Source organism: Zootoca vivipara, chromosome 2 (genome assembly GCF_965207765.1).
Source record: "Zootoca vivipara chromosome 2, rZooViv2.hap1.1, whole genome shotgun sequence".
NCBI lineage: Eukaryota > Metazoa > Chordata > Lepidosauria > Squamata > Lacertidae > Zootoca > Zootoca vivipara.
This window is the reverse complement of record NC_142584.1, coordinates 16,084,231-16,107,910: the sequence shown is the minus strand read 5'-3', so window position 1 is coordinate 16,107,910 and position 23,680 is coordinate 16,084,231. Positions and strand designations below refer to the sequence as shown.

The 23,680-nt window shown below is 45.2% G+C and overlaps 1 protein-coding gene across 3 annotated transcripts in view; it reads right to left on the bottom strand.

Annotated features, from left to right (window-relative positions):
• Window positions 1-18,180: 18,180 nt before the first annotated feature.
• STXBP4 (syntaxin binding protein 4) overlaps window positions 18,181-23,680 on the bottom strand; it is a 133,896-nt gene continuing 128,396 nt past the window's right edge. For 2 of the 3 annotated variants that reach the window (XM_035103825.3, XM_088661373.1), the window contains one exon: window positions 18,181-20,826. In XM_035103825.3, coding sequence (XP_034959716.3) covers window positions 20,709-20,826 — 118 coding nt within the window. In that variant the 3' untranslated portion in view covers window positions 18,181-20,708. The remainder of the gene's footprint in view (window positions 20,827-23,680) is intronic. The other variant, XM_088661372.1, reaches the window with a different exon arrangement.

Sequence of the window (23,680 nt, the reverse complement as noted above, 5' to 3'; positions counted from 1 at the left end):
CAGAGCAGTGCTTTGGAGGAAGCCCGCAGCGGGCATGGTGCCCAACAGCCACCCTGCAAGAGGAGCAGAAGTGGAGTAAGGACAAGGGTTAATCCTCACTATGGAAGCTTTAAGGAAGCATTAGTTCCACAGGAGGAAACCTGGAATGCAGAGCCACTGCTTTCATATCCAATGATGGAGCTGTCAAGGGCAAAGGACCGTTGGGTGTGCAATACAGTGAGAGGATACGTTTAAAGTGCATGGCTTCCCCCAAAGAAGGTAAAGGTAAAGGACCCCTGGATGCTTAAGTCTAGTCAAAGGTGACTATGGGGTTGTGGCGCTCATCTCGCTTTCAGCCCAAGGGAGCCAGCGTTTGTCCACAGACAGCATTTCTGGGCATTTCACGTGGCCAGCGGGACTAAACCCCTTCTGGTGCAACGGGACACCGTGATGGAAGCCAGAGCGCACAGAAGCGCCGTTTACCTTCGCGCCATAGTGGCACCTATTTATCTACTTGCACTGGTGTGCTTTCAAACTGCTAGGTTGAAAGGAGCTGGGACAGAGCAACGAGAGCTCACCCCGTCGCAGGGATTCGAACTGCCGACCTTCCGGTCAGCAAGCCCAAGAGGCTCAGTGGTTTAGACCACAGCGCCACCTGCATCCCTTTCCCAGAAACTGTAGTTTACCCCTCACAGAGCTATGTTCCCCAGCACTCTGAGACAACGAGAGTTCCCAGGGTTCTTTGGGGAAAAGCCATGTGCTTCAATGTGGCATCAATTCTCATTTGGCATCTGCTAGCTACAACGGATGCATCGGATATGTGTCGTGCAGCAGCATGACATGGGTTGCTGGTGTCTGGAGTGGGCAAGCCGCTGATGTTGCCAGAGCGCGTGCGCGCGCACACACACACCGAGCCAAGAAGTGCTGTGCTGCCCCTTGCTTGCCTCCCTCTGTCTGTGGCCCTCAGCTGCTCTGCCACCTTCACCGGATTCAGCAGGATGAACACAAGATCCAAATTGGGGATTCTGTTTGCGGCAATGCTAACACACCCCAGCTTTGGACTTGGACATAAGCCCCTTGCGACAGACCTGAGCTCCTCCTATGCTATTTTGATACAAGGATGGGGCATAATGATTTTCTTTTAGAGAGGAGCTGGCCTAGTTTGCTTCTCTGGGTGAGACGCTCTTCTGGGTTTGCCTCCTTCCAATCAGGATTCGCACTCAGACCAGCGATATCGGCGTTGAGCACAACACAAAAATGTGCAACAGAGAAATGTGTTAAAGAACACATTGTTTTGGTAGGCATAGGAAATCACGCCATATTCTCCCTCCTTCTCCATTCATGAAGGCTGTTCCTAAACCTTATCAAAGGCGGAAATAGAAGACTTTTTACGTGGCTGCTTGCCAACATTACTAATCAGGTTTTTAATTAGGGTTTTTTCAAATTAAAAAATGAGTCCTAATTTAAGTCCAATTAACCATGAACAAAGCAAACATTCTATGCCACGATGAGAAGTGATTATATTTTCTGCTAATTATATAGAATTTACATGTTTATCTGTCTCCTAGAGGAAATGTCAGCTAGAAGCTTGATATGCTGGCTTTTAGTTTACTGTACTCAGACATCTTGCTTGATCTGCTCCAAAGAATGTCGCCTTTAGCAATGTGGATCTACATTGTTGTTGTTTTGATTATATCTGTAAAGTGGTCACACACACCACATTCCAGTGTCACCCCTACAAACCTCTGATAGCAGAAGTACTGTACGCATTTCCCTGTTCCCTGCAATAAAATTGGAAGCATGCTTTGCTCTTAAGCCTGAAAATGTTTCCAGTGGGAACATAAGAACTAGCTGCTCTAAGAGGTGCTCAGCTTCTTGTATTTTTTAAATGAGTTGGTGTTCTGAATGTGTGACCCCTGATTTGGAGGGAGGGGAGCCCAGAGCAGCAATTTATGCAGAGTAGGTAATTTGGGCTGAAGCCCTGCATCAAAACAGTGTTTCAGTGACCCAATTAAAACCTAAGGCAGGCATCCCCAAACTGCGGCCCTCCAGATGTTTTAGCCTACAACTCCCATGATCCCTAGCTATCAGGACTAGTGGTCAGGGATGATGGGAATTGTAGTCCAAAACATCTGGAGGGCCAAAGTTTGGGGAAGCCTGACCTAAGGTGTAGGTGCACCAAGCCAAGAACGGGTGGGAAAACTGTGGCCCTCCAAATGTTATTTGATGATGTTGCCCTTGACGGTTGGCTATGCTGGCAGGGTTTGATGGGAGTTGGTGCTCAGCAACATCTGAAGGGCTTCAGGTTCCCCATTCCTGTTGATGCAAGGGGAAAAAATAGGTCTAAAAGGAGAATTCTCTGGAGACCTAGATCCAGCTTTGGGGCACACACCCTTTGTTGATATTTAAAATCTCCTGGCAGAGATTTAAAATCACAAAACATGCAACAAAGCAAAGCATGGAAATCTAGGCTGTTAGATCTTTAAAATATACCCACATGAGTTCCAAAACTTCCCTCTTCCCTTAGCAGAGAAAAAGACCACACATTTGGTAATGGTTTACTTACAAAACCTACAAAGGTCTGATGCATGTGCTTTCTCATGCAGCATTCAGAAGAAGTTGCACAGGCAGGAAAACTTAGTTCTGTTCCTAAGTGGTGAAAGCTCCTAAATTACTGGTATCGTTCTGTGTGTGGGAAAGACGTTCTCCCCCCCCCCCTTCTTATCACGTTCTTGCAAGATGAACCAAGGTGTTGATGTTGTGTTGGATCCACACAAGGAAAGACACAGAGTAGGCTGAGGTGATATTTTGTTAGCGCTATGTGTTGGTGGGGAAAGTTTTATCAGGTTTTCTTTTTCAAAGCTAACTTTATTGCGCTCACTTTCTCTCTTTCACCTCGCAAAAAAACCAACAAGCCACCTGTTGGGGAACAGCATCGGAAAGGTGGGTACACAATGTCAACGAGTAAGCTTGCTGTTATTGTACGGATATTTTTGAGCAGCCAAAAGTCTGCGTACATTTGGGTGCGGGGAAAACTGGCACCTATTCACAGCCTTTATAGATGAAAAGCACGACAAAGAAAGACGTATGATTAGAAACGTTTTCAGGGCTTTAAGGAGAATGTAGGAAGTTCCCACGACCCAAGTCAGACTATTTGCCGAGCTCTCTCAGTATTGTTTACACCAGAGCTGGGGAACCCATGGTCCTCCGGGTGTGGCCATACTCTGACTCCCATCATTCTTGACCATTGGCCATGATGCAGACACCATTAGGCAGTTAAATGCATATGCATACTACATCAATTCCCGCCCCCTCCATGTGGCCCAGGGGGCCAGCAACCCATGTTACACCACTGCAAGGGAGACATTTGGGCAGCTGTATCTTCTATTAGTGCCAGATGCATCTAGTGAATTATTTCATCAAACAGTCACAGCATTTGATCGAATGGAGACGTAACTGCTCTTAAACAGTCCTGGCTCTGGTGTTGACGTCACCAATAACGTGCTATCTGGTGGGGCTACAGGCTTACCCAGTGGCTGGGTCTGGGAAGCTGCCATTTTGAATTTCCCACAATGCCCTGGAGTGCCTGACATAGCATCACTTCAGGGCATTGTGGGAATTTCAAATGCTGGTTTCCCACACCCAGAAGCTTGGGATGTGTTTGTGTCAATAGGGCTCATCACAGCCCTGGCAGCTGGCTAACAGAACTGGGTGCTGATGGCAGACCTGCATTTAAATTCCCATATGGCGGTGTGTACATTTCTTCAGCTGTGTAAATACTGGGTTTGCCATGCTTGTAAAAATAAGAGAGCCACAGGACAAGGCCAGACAGGATAATTTTGAGTTCTTTCTGAACAGGGCTTTAGCTCATTTGTATTAGAAATAGTTGATTTTTTATTCTCTTTCTTTCTCCAAGTCAGAGGACGAGAATGGAATTTTGATAACTCTTTCCAGATGTTCATGTGCTTGAATGTCAGCTTGCCTGGGATTATGGCAGGAGTGGCTAAGCTGTGACCCACCAGATCACAGAATTGGAAGGGACCCCAACGGTCATCTAGTCCAACCCCCTAAAATGCAGGAATCCCAGCTAAAACATCCATGACAGCTGGCCATCTAACATCTGCTTAAAAACCTCCAAGGAAGGAGAGTCCACAACCTCCTGAGGGAGTCCATTCCACTGTTGAACAGCTCTTGCTGTCAGGAAGTTTGCCCTGATGTTCAGTCAGAATCTCCTTTCTTGTAACTTGAAGCCAATTTGAAGATGGCTGTCATAACCTCCTCTCGGTCTCCTCTTTTCCAGGCTAAACACCCCCAGCTCCTTCAACCACTTCTTATAAGGCTTAGTTTCCAGACTCTTGATTGTCTTGGTTGCCCTTCCTCTGCACACGTTTAAGCTTGTCAACATCCTTCTTGAACTGTAGTGCCCAGAACTGGATACAGTATTCCAGGTGTGGTTATATGGACATTTTGGGATCAGATCAGAAACAGGATGGTTTATGTAAATCTGGGAATGTCCGTGGAAAATAGGGACAGTCTGCAACTGTGTGGTTGCAGTTGTTTTGCTTCTGCTCTTGTGCACCATGCTCCTCTGAATGACTGAGGACTAGGGGGCGACAACATCTGTCAAACTACCTTCTGATAAATAATTACATGATGTTTCTGGCCTAGGTGCTCTGAAATGAATGATTAGCAGCTGTGTTTTATTACTTAAAGAAGGGATTGGGGAGAAATTCAGTCCACACTTTAAGGCAGACCTTCCTAATTTGTGCTTTCCAAAACAATACAAATGGAAGCAAAGCCATCTTTCCAACCTTCAAACGTTTCTGAATTTTGCAATGTGCTTCTCCAGCCAACTAAGGTGTACAAAAAAAAAGTGCATGCTGCTTTAAAGTATGCTTGAAATATAGTGAAAATGGAATGCAAATGGCTGTAAAAATAGATTCTAATAAGTATTATATTTGGGGAAAATGTATATGACAAAATTGCATACATATAGTGCTATATATAGGGACGCGGGTGGACACCGATCGGAAGGTTGGCGGTTCGAATCCCTGCGACGGGGTGAGCTCCTGTTGCTCTGTCCCTGCTCCTGCCAACCTAGCAGTTCAAAAGCACATCAAAGTGCAAGTAGATAAATAGGTACCGCTCCGGTGGGAAGGTAAACAGCAATTCCGTGCGCTGCTCTGGTTTCGCCAGAAGCGGCTTAGTCATGCTGGCCACATGCCCCGGAAAAACTGTCTGCGGACAAACGCCGGCTCCCTCGGCCAGTAAAGCGAGATGAGCGCCACAACCCCAGAGTCGTTCGCGACTGGACTTAACTGTCAGGGGTCCTTTACCTTTACCTTTCAGGGGTATACTGGAGTATACCAAAAGGTGAAACAGGTTGTTTTTATTCCGGAAAAGCCTTGCTCTGCTTGCATCTACTTATGGACTTCACACTTCATGGGATCCACACATATTGGGTCCTTTTTGAACATTTGTTGTAATACTTTATTTGGACTTACATGACAGAGCGGTTGAGTGCCACTGCTATTTACTACATTGTTTACCCTTATGTGGAGATAAATTAGACATTGTATGTAATTTTCTCAACAGGTTGCGTTTTTTTGTGGTTTATGCTTGAACTGTACGTCATAGCTGCCAAGTTTTCCCTTTTCTCGTGAGGAAGCCTATTCAGCATAAGGGAATTTCCCTTAAAAAAAGGGAGAACTTGGCAGCTATGCTGTACGTGACCTAGGTTTTTTTTGGTGTTGGATAGAATATGAAGGCATGAGGAGAATTTAGCACCTCTCACTGCAAATGTCACTTCTTTCTCTGCATTCATATGAACCAGAAGATGTGTGTTTAAAATGCACACACTCACCTGCATAATGTGTACTATTACCCCAAGGCAATAGTTTCAAGGGGAAACACAGAGCATGAGAGACAGTGCGGGGTAATGGTTAGAGCATTGGACTCAGACCTGGGAGACCAGGGTTCAAATTCCCACTTGCTCATGAAGCTCTCGGAGTGACCTTGGGCCAGCCACTCACTCACTCTCTGCCTAACCTACCTCACAGGGTTGCTGTGGGAATTAAATGAGGAGGGGCAGAACCGTGCCTGCTACTTTGAGCTCCTTAAGAGAAAAAAAGGTGGGATATTGATGCAATCAATAAAGAAATAAGCAAACAAACAAACAATTCTATCCATATTGTAAAACTACACTGTGGCACACGGAAAAAACACCATAGCTTGACAGCGTAGTTGGTTGCAAGTTACAATATGAAAAAGGGAATCGGTTCTCAAAGAGCGTCATGCTATGCTGACTGGTAGAGCACTGCCAACCTATATCCCCCAGTTGAAGAACATTATTGATGGCCACAACATCACAAATGTCCCTACTTAATGCAGTTAACTCTGCTAAGTCCAATGAACGTTTCCCAGGGGCTGTGGGTGGGACTTCTGACAGTGTTTTGTGATTCTCAGCAGCTCACAATCCAAGCAAACAATTCGACTGTCTTTCGATGCTGCTAGGAAAAGACTGTTTTGTGAGCTTCTCAAAAAAAAACCACTTGCTACTTCAGCTGGCTTTTACAAGAGATGTCCCTTGTGGTTGCCAGCTCCACTCCAACATCTGGCTTGGTCCAGAGCAGGCATGTCAAACCTGCGGCCCTCCAGATGTTTTGGACTACAATTCCCATCTTCCCATCTTCCCCAACCACTGGTCCTGTTAGCTAGGGATCATGGGAATTGTAGGCCAAAACATCTGGAAGGCCGCAGTTTGGGGATGCCTGCTCTTGAGAGTCCCATGGACTGCAAGAAGATCAAACCTATCCATTCTGAAGGAAATCTGCCCTGAGTGCTCACTGGAAGGACAGATCGTGAAGCTGAGGCTCCAATACTTTGGCCACCTCATGAGAAGAGAAGACTCCCTGGAAAAGACCCTGATGTTGGGAAAGATTGAGGGCACTAGGAGAAGGGGACGACAGAGGACAAGATGGTTGGACAGTGTTTTCGAAGCTACGAACATGAGTTTGATCAAACTGCGGGGGGCAGTGGAAGACAGGAGTGCCTGGCGTGCTCTGGTCCATGGGGTCACGAAGAGCTGGACACGACTAAATGACTAAACAACAACAACAAAGAGGCTTCTCACCTTCAGCTTCAGATCTCAGTGCTGTTCTCCTGGTTCAAGCCCCGTCTACTTCCATGACCTTTTCTGGTCAGCAGAGTGCTTTAACGATCACTGTGTAATGGAAATGGCATTGATCTTAGCCATTTGAGATACATGGAAGCAGCTGTGTGTTAGCAATGATTACCCTTGTTTGTGTTCTAAGCAGGTGTTAGAGGCCTGATCCTGATCAATGGTGATCATGCCAGGGAATCAGTGATGACAGTGAATCAGTGATATCTTTTTTAGGGCACTTAGCGCCAGCCGTTGCAGAGTTATGACTCTTGATGCTCCTTTAAGTCCGAGAACTATCACATGAAAAGATACTTGATTTTTCCTGGGTCATAACTGAATGTGGCCCCTTTATTCCTTGGTTTCACTGCAGTCTTATGACATTTTGGAAGCTCTCCAAAGACTGCATTATGCTGCCCAGAATAGTTCAAGAGCCCTTTGGGTGTATTCTAAACGAGGCAATCTAATAATTTCTTCTAACTTTCTTTAAGGGGAAAAAGTCACTTTCACAGGGTTGAATGATAACCTTGCGGGAGCAAACGGGGGAAAGAAGACTGAAACCATTGATGGGGTGAAATGGCAGTGAAGCTGGCATGCGAGATCATGAGATATGGAAATGCAAGAGGCAGTGTTGGGCGTGTAACAAGGGAGGAGAATTGCGGGCAGAACTGAACAGGTGGCAGAACTGAGTTCTAGATGAAAGAGACCCGAATCAGTGAGAAAGGAAGATCAGAAAGGAAAGAATTCTATATACATCAAACTGGGAGAGAACAAGGCTACAATCCTAAACACACTTACACACAGTGGGACCAACTTCAGAGTCATGCATAAGATTATGTTGTAGGAGAACGAACCCTGCATCATGACATTGTTCGTTGTGCATTGGATCCTGAGAATCAGATGGAGATTCAATAGGCACACATGGCTATTGTTGTTTTTTTGCCTGTCCCATGCTGAATGTGCCTTACCTTCCACATTGGCGTTGAGAGCCAGTGAGTAGTTAGGAGTGGTAGACTCGTAATCTGGGGAATAGGGTTCGCGTCTCCGCTCCTCCACATGCAGCTGCTGGGTCACCTTGGGCTAGTCACACTTCTTTGAAGTCTCTCAGCCCCACCCACCTCACAGGGTGTCTGTTGTGGGGGAGGAAGGGAAAGGAGATTGTTAGCCGCTTTGAGACTCCTTCGGGTAGTGATAAAGCGGGATATAAAATCCAAACTCCTCCTCCTCTTCTTCTTCTTCCTCTTGCCGTTGGTGGTGGTGCTTTTCATAAAGGTCTTGGTGCCAGTGTGGTGTAATGGTTAAGAGCGGTAGACTCGTAATCTGGGGAACTGGGTTCGCTTCCCCGTTCCTCCACATGCAGCTGCTGGGTGACCTTGGGCTAGTCACACTTCTCTGAAGTCTCTCAGCCCCACCCACCTCACAGAGTGTTTGTTGTGGGGGAGGAAGGGAAAGGAGAATATTAGCCGCGTTGAGACTCCTTTGGGTAGTGATAAAGCGGGATATCAAATCCAAACTCCTCCTCCTCCTCCTCCTCCTCCTCCTCCTCCTCCTCTTCTTCTTCTTCTTCAGATTGTGTTGCATGGTTGGTGGACATCCCAGGTGACTGGATGCAGACGTTGAACAGGGAAACCAATATCTGCTCCAGCTTAGCTGGACTCATGGGAAGTGATGCATGAGTTTGAATGGGTCACCTGACTGACTTCCTCATACGCGACTATTCACAACAATCCCAGTAATTATGGTCTTGGGACATAGTTGTGCTGTTGACCTCTCACCTGCTGGTTTCCCTGTTGAACTTGTCCAACAAGTTCTGTAAGTCCTCTTACAGAGCCAGTGTGGTGTAGTGGTTAAATGCGGTAGACTCGTAATCTGGGGGACCGGGTTCGCATCTCCGCTCCTCCACATGCAGCTGCTGCGTGACCTTGGGCTAGTCACACCTCTTTGAAGTCTCTCAGCCCCATTCACCTCACAGAGTGTCTGTTGTGGGGGAGGAGGGGAAAGGAGATTGTTAGCCGCTTTGAGACTCCTTCGGGTAGTGATAAAGCGGGATATAAAATCCAAACTCCTCCTCCTCTTCTTCTTCTTCCTCTTGCCGTTGGGTGCCATTAAACCCCGGCTCTGGGTGCAAGGGAAGAAAGCTCAATTACAGGAAGAGGAACTGCTCAGATTTTAAATATTGGCATTGAGCTGGAAAAGGGAACAACACACAAGGAAAAGAAGCGAGCATCTTTTTTTTTTTTTAAAGAGATTTTTATTATTTTTCAAATAAGACATACACAAACAAGACATATAATATAACACTGTCCCTTCATTCACTGTCCCTTCAAAAAGAAGCGAGCATCTTATATAACAGTACTGCACATCTCTGGAAGTGCCCATATTTCATCCTTCCGTTGTGGAACTACCAATGGCTCAGGCAAGAAAATAACTGAGAAAGCTGAGAGGCAGGGGAAAATAATACACTGTGTTTTGGAGGGGAAATTGGTTGAATAGGAAAAACTATACACACATCCACAACCCTCTTCCATATGAGAACTGCATAGGGAAAGAGTTTTCTCTTTGCTGAAAGGATTCGTTAGTAAGGTCAACTGGTTAAGTCCAGTTACAGGTAGGTAGCTGTGTTGGTCTGAGTCGAAACAAAATAAAAAAATCCCTTCAGTAGCACCTTAAAGACCAACTAAGGTTTTTTTTTGGTATGAGCTTTCGTGTGCATGCACACTTCATCAGATGAAGGTGCTACTGAAGAAATTTTTTTATTTGGTTAAGTCCAGTTTAATTTGACTATGGGAGGCGGTACTCGGCTTTCAGGCCAAGGGAGCTGGTGTTTGTCCACAGACAGCTTTCCAGGTCATGTAGCCAGTATGACTAAACTCCTTCTGGCACACGGAACACTGTGACGAGTACCAGAGTTCATGAAAATGGCTTACCTTCCTGCCAAAGTAGTACCTATTTATCTACTTGTGCTGGTATGTTTTTGAACTGCTAGGTTGGCAGGAGCTGGGACAAAACAGCAATCAATTGTATATAGCCAGGCCCTACATTGCAGCCGCATCCGTTCCAACTCTACAGACAGGGATTTTCACCTAAGAGATCTACAGCAAACCTTTTTGGAACTAATATACCTGCCTGATGAAGTTAAACAACAGATCAACAAAGCCAGGCTGATACCCAGAGAGAATTTGCTGCTCCCAAGTTAAAACAGTTCAACGCGTCCTCAGAGATTTACAACCTCTCCTAGACAATGACAGTTCTCTTACTTAAGCTCTGGGAGGAATACCTTTGATTGCCTACAGACAGCCACCCAATCTTAAACAACTCCTCACCCACAATAATACAGCAACCAGACTTAACATGGACACAGGTACCAGAACCCGCAATAAACCCAGATGCCAACTTTGCTGCCACATACACCCAGACAACACCATCACTGAACCCAACAACACCAAACATCCCATCTCAGGCCTATTTAATTGCTCATCATCTAACATTGTGTATGCCATCAAATGCCAGCAGTGCCCTTCAGTTCTTTATATTGGAGAAACAAGCCAAACCCTACGTCAAAGGATAAAAGGACATAAAACTGACATCAGGAATCACAAGACAGAGAACCAGTAGGAGAACACTAGGAGACTCTCCCAGGACATTCAATACAGGATCTCAAAGCAGCTGTCTTATTACAAAAGAATTTCAGAAATAGACTTGAAAGAGAAGTTGCTGAATTACAACTTATTACTAAACTGAAAACTATGAAGAGACCTGGTCTGAATAGAGATATTGGATTCTTGTCTCATTACACATGCTAAAGCTATTTTTTGGTCATCTGCATACTATCCCATGCTTTTTCCTGTAGGATTAATTGTAGTCGTTAACAGTCCTCAACAGGTTTACCATGCCCATTGAGTCAATCGCCCATCTCCCACTACTCTCCTGAGAAAAAACCCACCCCACCCTCCCACTATATATAAGGGTCTGGTGACTTCTGTTGCAGTGTATCTGAAAAAGTGTGCATGCACACAAAAGCTTACACCCAGAACAAACTCAGTTGGTCTCTGTAAGGGGGAGGGATTACAGAGAACCCCCCCATCAGAAGCAGCCCGTCTTCAAGCAGCCATGAGAGCGAGGGGTCTGAAGAGGTGAGTCAGGAAGTGGAGAAGGAGTGCCAGGGCTCTGGCAGGACTAGAGAGCCCCTGCTCCATAGGCAGGAAGAGAGAGAGGCGTAAAGAGTGGACAGGAGTAGGGCAGACAGAAGACCAGTACCTTCGACACCGGAACTGCGAAAGAGAAGGAAAGGGAGGCGCTTCTCAGTTCCGAGGCTTTTATGCTGGTCAAAAACGCGAAAGAGTTTAGTGCAGGAATCTGACTCGAGTGGGTAGACATGATATGAGCAATCCGTTACACTGTAAATAATGTGCACCAATAAAAACGTCTGAAAGACAAGCATGTGGATGGTCGTTACTCAAGAGTAGTCGCAACAAACCCTGACAGTCTCTAAGGTGCTACTGGACAATTTTTTAATTTTTTAAATTTATTTTGACTGTGTCAGACCAACACAGCTACCTTCCTGAATCTAAAAGCAACAGGAGTTCACTTCATTGCATGGATTCGAACTGCCGACCTTATAATCAGCAAGCCCAAGAGACTCAGTGGTTTAGACCACAGCGCCACCCGCGTCCCTAGTATGTCCCTACTAACAGCGTTGGTGGCTTCTGATGCAATATCATTACTAACAGTGTTAGTAACGCTGTTGCATCAGAAGCCACCAATCACTAGCTTAATCTCACGTCTATTTCCATGTCTAGCAACCAACACAACTCGCTCTAAGGAAATAGGTGAAGCTTACCTTCCTCTTCCAGGCCCTGAAGCAAAGACTCCAGAACAGATGGGGACAGTGCTGAGCAATAGCCAGTGCAGCAACTGTTCGGAACTATAAATAAATGCAAGCAGAAAAAAACAAAACAGGGAGGGAGGGAGGGAAAGAAGAGCCGGTCAATGTCAACCAAGGGCGAATCCAGACCAACATTATTTTCAATCACATACTGAAAATTCAGGGTAGGAAGTGACCTTTTATTGGAAAGTCTTGTACAGCATCAAGGCCACTTCCCCGAAACACCACTTTTTATTTGGGCAGTAAGGAAAGTGATGGGGAAATGCGCCATGAAGTGCGTGTCAACACTGGCTTTTACCCATCATCTAACTTCCCGCAAACAAATCGGAATGGCTGCTCAATGAACGGGTTGTCTAGAAATGCCACGAGATGGGAAGATTAGGCTGGCACTCGCTCATCTACAGTCTGTTCTTATGGCCACATTTTCATATGCATTCCCATCATCCGATGGTTGTCTCACAGGTTTACATAGTCTCTAATCAAACTAGCCACAGCATAGCAGTGAAATACAGAGGACTGTTGCTAGGAGGACTTAAAAGTGGTCAACCATCATTTCCATGCTAAGCACACATTCATTTTCCTTTTGGCCCAATCTGTTGAAGTTGATTTTGCAAGATCTGGGGAATGTGACCAGATGGCAGTGCACTTAGTATGCACACCATGTAGTAATAATAATAATAATAATAATAATAATAATAATAATAATAATAATTTATTATTTGTACCCCGCCCATCTGAGTATTGTAAGATAGAAAGATGGTATACAAATAATAAAAAAGAACAACAACAACAACAACAACAATAATAATAAATTGTACCCCACCCATCTGGCTGGGTTCCCTCAGCCACTCTGTTTATGTACAGAAACATAATAAAACATTTTTTAAAAAATCCCTATGCAGGGCTGCCTTCAGATGTCTTCAAAAGACATCTGCTGGGAGGTTATTCCACAGTGAGGGTGCCACTACCGAGAAGGCCCTCTGCCTGGTTCCCTGTAACCTCACAGTGAGAGAACTGCCAGAAGGCCCTTGGAAATGGATCCCTGTGTCTGGGCTGAATGATGGAAGTGGAGATGCTCCTTCAGGTATGCTACAATGCACCAGACTCTCTCTCTCTCTCTCTCTCTCTCTCTCTCTCTCTCTCTCTCTCTCTCTCTCTCTCTCTCTCACGACTGCTGTGGAAATGCTTCTTCATTCATTCTGCTGATACCCATCAACATACCCCCTAATCCAACTTTACAGTTTCTGGGAGTGAGTCCCAGCAGTGAAACAGATTTTGGAGCTATGCAATACTTCTAATTCACCTCCAGGGACCCAAACCATCTTGTTGATGAGCAAGTAACCCTTGTCATCATCTCTCCTTAGCCTTCTTCTCAGTCTGCCCAGAAGTGATTAATGGATTTAAAATCTGCCACTGGTCTCCTGAAAACAGCCCCCAAACCACTGTGAATACTAAGGAGGAAAAAAATGAGCAAGGGATTTAATACAAAAGACTTCAAAGGGCTTAAATTCAACACTGGATCGTTTTCTCTTTAAAACTCTTCAGAAAAATTATGGAGGGTAGAACGGCTGCACATTACTAGGCAAAGACATGCTGGGTTTTAGGAGCTTCCCAGAATTTCATATTAATCATTTACATATCAGATATTTCATCTTCCTCCTCATTAGAAAATCTGCAGCGCAATGATTACTGGAGTGTCATGTAAAAGCTCGCAAACGCCACAGGGCAACAACTTCCAAGAACTGTCAATAGAACAGAGTTCTGTTTCCTGGGCCCTTGAGATGCGATCCATTTCATATACGTAACATACCCTCCCATTCTTAGCACTGCACTCATGGCAAAAGAACAGAGCTAAGAGCAAAAGCAGAGGAAGACAGCTTATGCTCCAGAGGGCAGAAGCAGAACCAGTTTATTTATTTATTTAAATTTATTACTGGGAAATGATATACTGTATAATGAAACATATCTGCCAAGTTCTGGACGGAAAAATCCGGGATCGGCAGCCCACGACGCTCATCCGGTCATGCGTAGAAGCGACTTCCGGCACCGCCGCCATTTTCTGGTGCTCATAGAAGGGCAAAGCGCCACCGGAAATTGCGTCTACGCGTTTCCGGACACGCGTAGAAGTGACTTCCGGCGCCGGCGCCACCATTTTCTGGTGCCCATAGAAGGGCAAAGCGGCACCAGAAAAATGGCCGCCGGCAATAGCAGATTTAAGGGAGAATATCGGGATAAAAACCTAAACGGGAGACCGCCGGGAAACGGTAGGAAAAAAGGGGTTTTCCCGGCGAAAACAGGATACTAGGCAGCTATGTAATGAAATGAAAAGGATGTTTAAAATAACGTTTGTAAAAAAAACACAGAAACCCTTCTTCTGGTAATTATAGGGATAGAACTACCTAAACTGTGTATAGAAATTGATTTATGTACGCTACTATAGCAGCAAGAATGTTACTTGCCTAAAAATGGAAAGAAGAAGAAGTCCCAGCAAAGGAAGAATGGATACAAAAACTTATGGAATATGCAGAAATGTCAGAACTCACTGGAAGAATAAGAAATCAAGATAACAAACTTCTTATAAAAGAATGGAAATGGTTTATTGAATACTTACAGATAAATTGTAAACAGATAAAAACACTGGTAAGATTATTGTAATAACCTGCAGCTATGTAATAGTGTGTGTGTGTGTGTGTGTGTGTGTGTGTGTGTGTGTGTGTGTATGATAAATAAATGAGCAAGTTAAGTTAATTTGGATATGCAGAAGATAGTAAAAATAAATTTAAGGAAATGCAGAAAGAGGGGGAAGGAAGTCCAGTTTTAAAATGTCAACATGAATGTAAAATTTGTGAAATGTATATAACTGAAGTGTGTGTGTGTGTGTGTGTGTGTGTGTGTGTGTGTGTGTGTGTGTGTACACACACACACATTTATACCCTACCCTACCTTACCCAAAGAAGCCCAGGACAGCAAACAACAAGCAGCAGAACAACAGCAGCAACAAGAGCTTTAAAAGCAATTCCAATACAGGTGCAGAATGGGACTAGGTCAGGCATCCCCAAACTGTGGCCCTCCAGATGTTTTGGCCTACAACTCCCATGATCCCTAGCTAACAGGACCAGTGGTCAGGGAAGATGGGAATTGTAGTCCAAAACATCTGGAGGGCCGAAGTTTGGGGATGCCTGGACTAAGTCAATCAATGGATCGCAATGGCAAGGTTGCAGATTCTGGTTAAACATTAGGAGAAGTTAAGAGATGCTTTACAACAGAACAGGTGCCCTTGGGTGTATTGGGGGTCTCCTTTCAAGCAGAGACTGGCTCTGCAATTGCATCCTGCATTGAGCTGGGGGTGGGGGCTGTCCCGGATGATCTTCAACATGCCACCCAACTGTACGATTCTATGGAAGATAGCTCCGTTATCAGTGGCTGCTATTGGGTTCTATAGCGCAAAGCAACTGGGCTGTAATCTGAGACACTGGGCTGGTTGACAGAACAGAGGAAGTCAAACTACAATTTATCCAGAGGGGAGATTGCAGCCACGCTCTTCCATTTCTTAAAGTTAGCCAGTTGGGGCTGTTCACCTCGGGAAAGGTTTTTCCCATTTCTTTCCCCTTTTAAAAATAATGTTCATTTCACTTGATTCATTCTCTCCCCCCCCCTGCAAAAACACCTCTTTCCCCACTCTTTACACACTCCCTGTCTACACGCCTGAAGCTGATGTAAAGTAACAAAACCACAAATTTGTGAACCATGGAGTGGATTGCATGGAAAGAATGACGATTCTGGTTGACTTCATGTGGAGCAGTGGTGAGAGTCAGCTAAACGGGCCTTCTGGAAATTGCTGGCCACTTTCCTCACTATTAAGTGGAAAAAGCAGAGAGAGTGGAGGAGGGAGGGAGGGAGAGAGGGAGAGAGGGAGAGAGGGAGAGAGAGGGAGAGAGAGGGAGAGAGAGGGAGAGAGAGGGAGAGAGAGAGAGAGAGAGAACAACACTGCAAAGATCCATCCTGTATTATCAGCTAACAAATCTACTTCGAAGTAAGTGCTGATGGGTCCAATGGAACATACTCCCATGTCAGCGTACAGGATTGCACCTGAAAAGCATTCTAGTGGGTTATCGTTATTCCAAATGTTCCTCTCTCTTTTTTTCCAGGAAAAATGTTCCTGTGCTGCTAATACAAATAGTGATATAAAACAAGCAACACATGGGCGACACACAATAATCTCCAAATTAATTTATATATACATTAAAATACAAAACATTATGCGAAAGCCACGAAGACTTACAAACTACCAAATCTGAAATGAACTGTTGACATCTAATTCCAATGAACTTTTTTGACTTAATCTACATGTCCACTTCAAATACGTTTTGTATTTTAATGTATATATAAATTAATTTGGAGATTCTTGTGTGTCGCCCACGTGTTGCATGTTTTATACACCCCTTTTTCCAGCAGAAACGATGCGATTGGTAATGCACTGCTCCTCCCATGATCCAATTATATTCTGAAGCAAATATCTGATTAATATGAAGAAGATACGGCAAGTGCATTTTGGGGACAGATAACATCCTTTCATTTTACAGCTTTCTGTTGGCTCAAACTTGTTTGTTGGGCAGCACAGATATATGTAGAACTGGGGATACAGTGATTTGCAGATTCACGAGCTTTGATGTGGACACAGAAGTCTCCTTTCTCCAGTGGATTCCCTGCTAACTTCAATGGTGCTAATGACTGTGCAAGTGCAAAGGGGTGTGTTGAGTTAACAACCTCTACTCCCCCTGAAGTGCACAAAAAAGGCACAGAGGATCTTTAGGGGATTGTCTGCAGCTGTTTTTCAGACACAATTGAATGAGGCTAGTCCTCATGATTGCTAATGACAGCTTTGCCCCAAATTTTGAAAACTTCATTTATCCAATCCAATCCAAATAATTTTTATCGTGCTAGCCATTGGCCATGACAAATCTGAATCAAAAATTAATACAAGCAATAGGGGTGTCATGCCTTAATAGTATCTACATTTAGATCTCTCTGTCTCCCTTACAGCTCACTACTATATTACCCAGGGTCTTCTTTCTGAACTTTCTGGCTGCCAAAGCAAAAAAGGGCGACTTTATGAGTCACTGAAGTGTTTACATTGCTAAGAAGCCATAGAATCTTCTCTGCTGGGGAGAGACATCTTTCCTTTATGGATGGTAAGGTGAGAAATTACCTCCTGGGTCCAATGTATAGCGGGCAATATACCGTAGTAAATAGTGCAATATGTCTTCCACCTGTGATTACCCAATATACAGAGCCTAAAGTTAAGGTAAAGGGATGCAGGTGGTGCTGTGGTCTGAACCACTGAGCCTCTTGGGCTTGCTGATCAGAAGGTCAGCGGTTTGAATCCCTTCGACGGAATGAGCTCCTGTTGCTCTGTCCCAGCTCCTGTCAACCTAGCAGTTCGAAAGCACACCAGTGAAAGTAGATAAAAAGGTACCGCTGCAGCGGGAAGGTTAACGGCATTCCCGTGCGCTTTGATTTCTGTCACCATTGCGCCAGAAGTGGTTTAGTCCTGCTGGCCACACAGCCTGGAAAACTGTCTGTGAACAAACACCGGCTCCCTTGGCCTGAAAGCGAGATGAGCGCCGCAACCCAACAGTCGCTTTTGATTGGACTTAACCGTCTAGGGGTCCTTTACCTTTTTACCTTCACCTATACAAAACCTGTCTTCATGCAGTACCCTGTTATATTGTCTGTCTAGGACAGGCATAGGCAAACTTGGCCCTTCAGATGTTTTGGGACTACAACTCCCATCATCCCTGACCACTGGTCCTGTTAGCTAGGGATGATGGGAGTTGTAGTCCCAAAACATCTGGAGGGCCGAGTTTGCCTATGCCTGGTCTAGGACAGCGGAGGGCAGAGCTTGAAAACACAGCTTGGTAAAAATGAGTCTTAGTGAAGCTGGCTGGAGGTTCAACAGGTTCTAAAATTGACTGTGTGTTTTTTTTAAAGAAGGGGGGCATTTATCCAGAGACTATGACTGAATGCAAGGACAATCAAATGCCTTAAGTAGAGAGGAAGAGGATAAGGTGCAGAAGCCACAAGCCCTGAATAGTTTAGGAAAAGAAGCCAGCCAGAAGACCAAGGCACGGGAAAGGCAAAGAATAAAACCCAAAAGTTAGCACAATCCGTTTTATTATAAACTTCTAAAAGGGCATTATTGTTTGATGCCTGTTACAAACTGCTGAGGATTCATATCTTCAATCTGTCATCTCTACTTACAGTTCTCTGCGTAATCAAATTTACCTTGTGACTTAACATGGAAAGCAAGCAAGGCAGGATTGTAATGTTGTATGCTTTTAAACATAATCTGCTTTAATATACACTCTGGGTATCGATACGCGGCAGTAAAAAACTGCGATCCGGTGGTAGCTTATGTGACCAGCTAGCGTTAAGAAGCGGCGAAGCAGGAATAGCAATCCACTTCAGAAAAGCCATTAATTAGAAAGCAAAGATACACAAACAACTCCAGATTGCTGAAACATGATCAGGTGGAGATGAAGATTGTAGCTATGGCCATTAGTGGAATGATAAAAACCTTGACCTAATTAGACTCAGTTTATGCCTTGGTTGGAAAGGCAATGCAAGTGAAGATTTGGGGCTGGGAGGAAAATGCATCCATTCTTTGCTAGGAGCAAGAATTGCTTCTGCTTCCTTTAACAGAAGACCATTTCAGATTAGAGCCATGGCCGCTGTGCTGGATTGCCCTGAAGCAACGCTGTCTGAATTGGGCTACAGATTTAAGCTAGTTCAGTTGCCATGGTGTTTCTCAAGGACCCTGGGAACTTTTGCTGCAGGATCACACCGAGATCCCTGCTACCTTAACGAGTGATGGTTCTCTAGGGTCCCTCAGTGTGTGGAAACCATGGCAGGGGAAGTGATTTAGGATTATAGGTGTTGATTTAAGAACCCTGTTGGATCAGACCAAAGGCCCATCGAGTCCAACCAGATGCCTCTCTCCACTTGTGATCCCCAGCAACTAGGATGCCCTTAGCTCCATGTTCCCCAAAAGGTAACCCACTGGCCACTTGGAGCCTACTGAGTCTTACCCACTAGGGCTGGGCGAAATCTGGTTTTCAACAACGTGATATATGAGTAGCTAAATACCGCGATACACTCCCCACCTTAGGAGGGGAGGAAGAAGCAGCCAAGATGTAGCCCAGGCCTACTGAGCGAGCTCCGATCCCTCTCTGGCTTCTGCATGTCTGTCTCAGGCTCTGTGTCACAGGCTCATGTTTTCGGGCTCCGTACATTTGTCTGCCTTTGCCTTTGCCCGAGTGGGCAGGCCGAGTCTTTCCTTCTGGAGCAACCTCCTTCCCCAAGTGGAAATACACTGCCCAGCCGCTCGGGCGAAGGCAATTTGAGCCTCTGATACATCACAGCTGCTGGGGAGCTCAAAAAGTCTGAAACCTTTATCAAGATGTGAGCACCATATTGGTTTCAGGCAAGAATTTGGAGTACAGTGGTACCTTGGTTCCCGAACGGCTTAGCTGCTGAACAAATCGGCTCCCGAACGCTGCAAACCCAGAAGTGTGCGAATGTTTTTCGGAAGCTGAACTTCCGACACAGATTCCGCTTGAGTGCAGGAAGCTCCTGCAGCCCATCGGAAGCCGCACCTTGGTTTTCAAATGGTTTCTGGAGTCGAACAGAATCCCGGAACGGATTAAGTTTGAGAACCAAGGTACCACTGTATTGCGCAGCCCTGCGACCCACTGAGACTCTGGGTCTTCCCCTAGCAAAATGGCGAATGATGATGAAAATCTCCGTCCGAAGATCGCAGGGCGGTGTACAATATAAGAACACAAAAATAGGTAGCATAACAACAAACAAAAACAATAACCCCTCCCTCCCCACAGTTTAATAGGCCATAGATTGTTTAATTCGCCAAAGGCCCGGGAGAAGAGGAATGTCTAGTCTGGGCTATCCTGTCCAAATCATTGAAGAAGTATGCTGCTGAGTCATTAAGCCGATACTCTCTTGATCTGTTGAAACAAGCTTGAACACCCCTGTGTTTCCATCGTCTCTTGATAACTCCAGCAGATTCTGTCGTCTTAAAGCCTTCCTCTGCTGATCCAGCTGGAAGAAAAAGTGGACGAGTGTCATCCGCTCTGGCAGAACCCCCAAAATCTGCCAAAAACCACTGTCGCCGAGGGCTGGGTCACAGCATCAGGGGCAGAGGGCAGATTTTGTGCAAGCCATGACTTTGCCCGCAATTGTATTGCTTTACTTTTCTCCATGAATGGCAACCATTGACTCATACATGAGCAAAAAAAAAACTGGTGGAATGTTGGGGATTGCCTTTTATATGTACAGGCTATAGATATACAAAGGACCAATAGCATTAGGCGGAGAAGCAGGTGTGAATTGCCGTTTTTTTAAATAAAAAAACCCCCAGTGGGCTTGCAATACTTGCTGCAAATCATCACAGGTGCTTGATCTGTGCGGCTGGGTTTATCTATACACCAGAGAAAGTCCGTTGACGCAGGCTGCGACTTATTTAGCTGGCAGACTACACAAGCGAGAGCAACGTTGATAAATTGTTTCAGATGGAACTAGTTCATGGGAGCTAGACTATTGGAAGTGGGTCATCTCTTGACAATTGCGATGATACCACCATTTGCATCTGTTTTTTGCCAGCCGATGTTCTCAGCCTTTGAGATCTGGAAGCTCTCTGAAGCTATCCTCCTCCTCGTTCTCTTCGGAGCGTGGCAAGGCCAGTACGTGGGTGACAGGATGGATCCAAGAAGTTGTCTGAGTCACGTGGCTGGAGGGGAACAAAGAGAGAGAGAGAGAGAGAGAGAGAGGGTTAACAACAACAACAATTTTATTTGTACCTCGCCCATCTGGCTGGGTTTCCTCAGCAGCTCCCGGCACATATAAAAGCATAATGCTAAGCATTAAAAAATTCCCAATACCGTGTTGCCTTCAGATGTCTTCTAAAAGTTGTGTAGTTCTTCATTTCCTTGACATCTGATGGGAGGTTGTCCCACAAGGTGGTGCTACTGCTGAGAAGGCCCTTTGCCTGGTTGCCTGTAACCTCACTTCTCGCACTGAGGGAGCTGCCAGAAGACCCTCAGAGGAGGACCTCAGTGTCCCGGCTGAATGATGAGGGTGGAGATGCTCCTTCAGGTATACCAGGGCCGAGGCAGTGTAGGATTTTTTTACAGTCAAAACCGACAATTTGATTTGTGCTCGGAAATGTACTGCTTACCAAGTACTCGGAAACTTAAAAGCTTACCAACTCAAGACCTTTCCTGACAACAAAGCAAATCCCTATAAATGGTGGCTTCTTCCACCAGCCCCCCCCCCAAGGAGAAGGGAGAGCCACTTGTAAAGAGTTTCCTGGACGTTACGAAGACTCAAGGGAGCTATCAGTAGGGTGGCCCTGCTTATATGCATCAGCAAAAGAGGAACGCATAATCTGCATTGACAGAGGTGAATGCGGGGGGTGGGGAGGCTATAATTTCAACAGATATATAATTCACCTCTCTGGTCTGTTGCCCAGGTGCTAACTGTTGATGGGGATTTCCTGGGGCTCTTCCTTCTTATGGTTCTTGGGCCGGGACAACCTTCAGGAAGAGGACACCTCCAATAAAGGGTTGTTCTCTGGAAAAGGTAAAGGCAAAGGACCCCTGGATGGTTAAGTCCAGTCAAAGGCGGCTATGGGGTGCGGTGCTCATCTCGCTTTCAGGCCGAGGGAGCCAGCATTAGTCCGCCAGACAGCTTTCCGGGTCATGTGGTCAGCGTGACTAAACTGGTTCTGGTGCAATGGGACACTGCGACGGAAACCAGAGCACATGGAAACACCGTTTACCTTCCCGCTGCAGCTGTACCTGTTTATCTACTTGCACTGCCGTGCTTTTGAACTGCTAGGTTGGCAGGAGTTGGGACAGAGCAACAGGAGCTCAACCTGTCACAGAGATTTGAACTGCTGACCTTCCAATCAGCAAGCCCAAGAGGCTCAGTGGTTTAAACCACAGCGCCACCTGCATCCCTGGAAAGTAGAACATACAGCTACCCTAACCATCACACACCCTAGCGACTTCATTTGCTGTTCTCCTGCTGCTGTTGTTTTTAAATGTAAAATTGTAATTTATTTCCCTCCTAGTATCCAGAATAGCCCATCAAAAAACAAATGAATGAAATGATGCTCATGCGGAAGTAAAAGGATAAGGCGGGCAGATTGCACCAAAGGAAACCCAGAAGTCCTATTAAGGTGATAGCCCAAGTTAACAGCATGTTGCTGGCCTTGTGGACACCTTCATTTGGATTTTTTTTAAAAAAGTTTTACTTAACAATCTGATGAAATAAGGACGTCAGAAAGATGCTGTCCGAAATGATGCTCACATATTTACAAACTGGCTCTGAGGCTGAATTATGCCATCCCTCCCTTTATTTCTTTTCTTTTTATTTATTTGTTTGTTTGACAAAGTAATAATAATAATACATTAATAAGAATAAAAATGTGCACCCCACCACCAAGAGCATTCTATTGTAACTATCCAACCTCCCCAAATTTCAACACCTCTTGCGATAGTTGGACCCCTTTCCGTTTTAACAGTACAAATTCTACAAACACCCTCCCATATCTCCTCAAAATCATTTCTCCTGCATATTCCCCGCCTTACCTTAATGGCACATTTATTGTTAATAGCTATATCCCACACCTCTTTATACCACTCTTCCATTTTGCTTGCCCCTTCCACTTCTTAGCTATCATAATTCGTGCAGCTGTCAATAAATTTGTGAGCAAGTCTTTCAAAGCCTGCGAACCTTCCACCCTGTCGTAAATCGATAATAACACTACCTCTGGACTTTTGGTCAGCTTGTTATCCCTCTCTTTTGCCTTTCCTGGCTCTGCGCCACTGCTAGAGTTCCCATAAATCTTCTTCCATCGCTTCGTAAATAGGGGTGGGAGCCAGTAACTCCACAGAGGGGTCTCGTTGAAATTCCCTTTAATCAACTTAAATAAAATGGAGATGGTTGGGGAAAGCACTCCAGGAATGAGACTTGAGTAAAAAGTAGGTGATTCTTCCACCTGTAACCACCTTAAGCGTCCTCTGAAAAACTGTGCCTATTTTTCTCAGGGTGCTTCCCCAAAACATTCATTTCCATTTTGTTTCATCTTAATGCCAGTGACCTGCTTTTCTTTCCAACAGGAAGTCCCAAGTCAGTTAACAATAACATACCACAACGAAGGCAATAACAGCAAAGGAAACAACCAGCAAACCAAACAAGAGGAAAGATGATTTAACAATGAAAATGCCACAATAGCCTCTCGGTAATGTTTCCACCTACTGCACAAGGGGGCCCGGGAGAAATGCACTTAATAAACCTGTTGCAATTCACCCGTAAACAAGAAATTCAATAAATTTAAACCGTTTCAATGAATAACAAGGGAGCTAATAAAACGCAGCACATGCTTTACTCAGAAATGTCTTTTTCTCCCCCCCCCAATTATAATTTTTTATTGAATTTCCCCCCAAAATTCAAATGGTTACATCAGGCATCCCCAAACTGCGGCCCTCCAGATGTCTTGGCCTACAACTCCCATGATCCCTAGCTAACAGGACCAGTGGTTGGGGAAGATGGGAATTGTAGTCCAAAACATCTGGAGG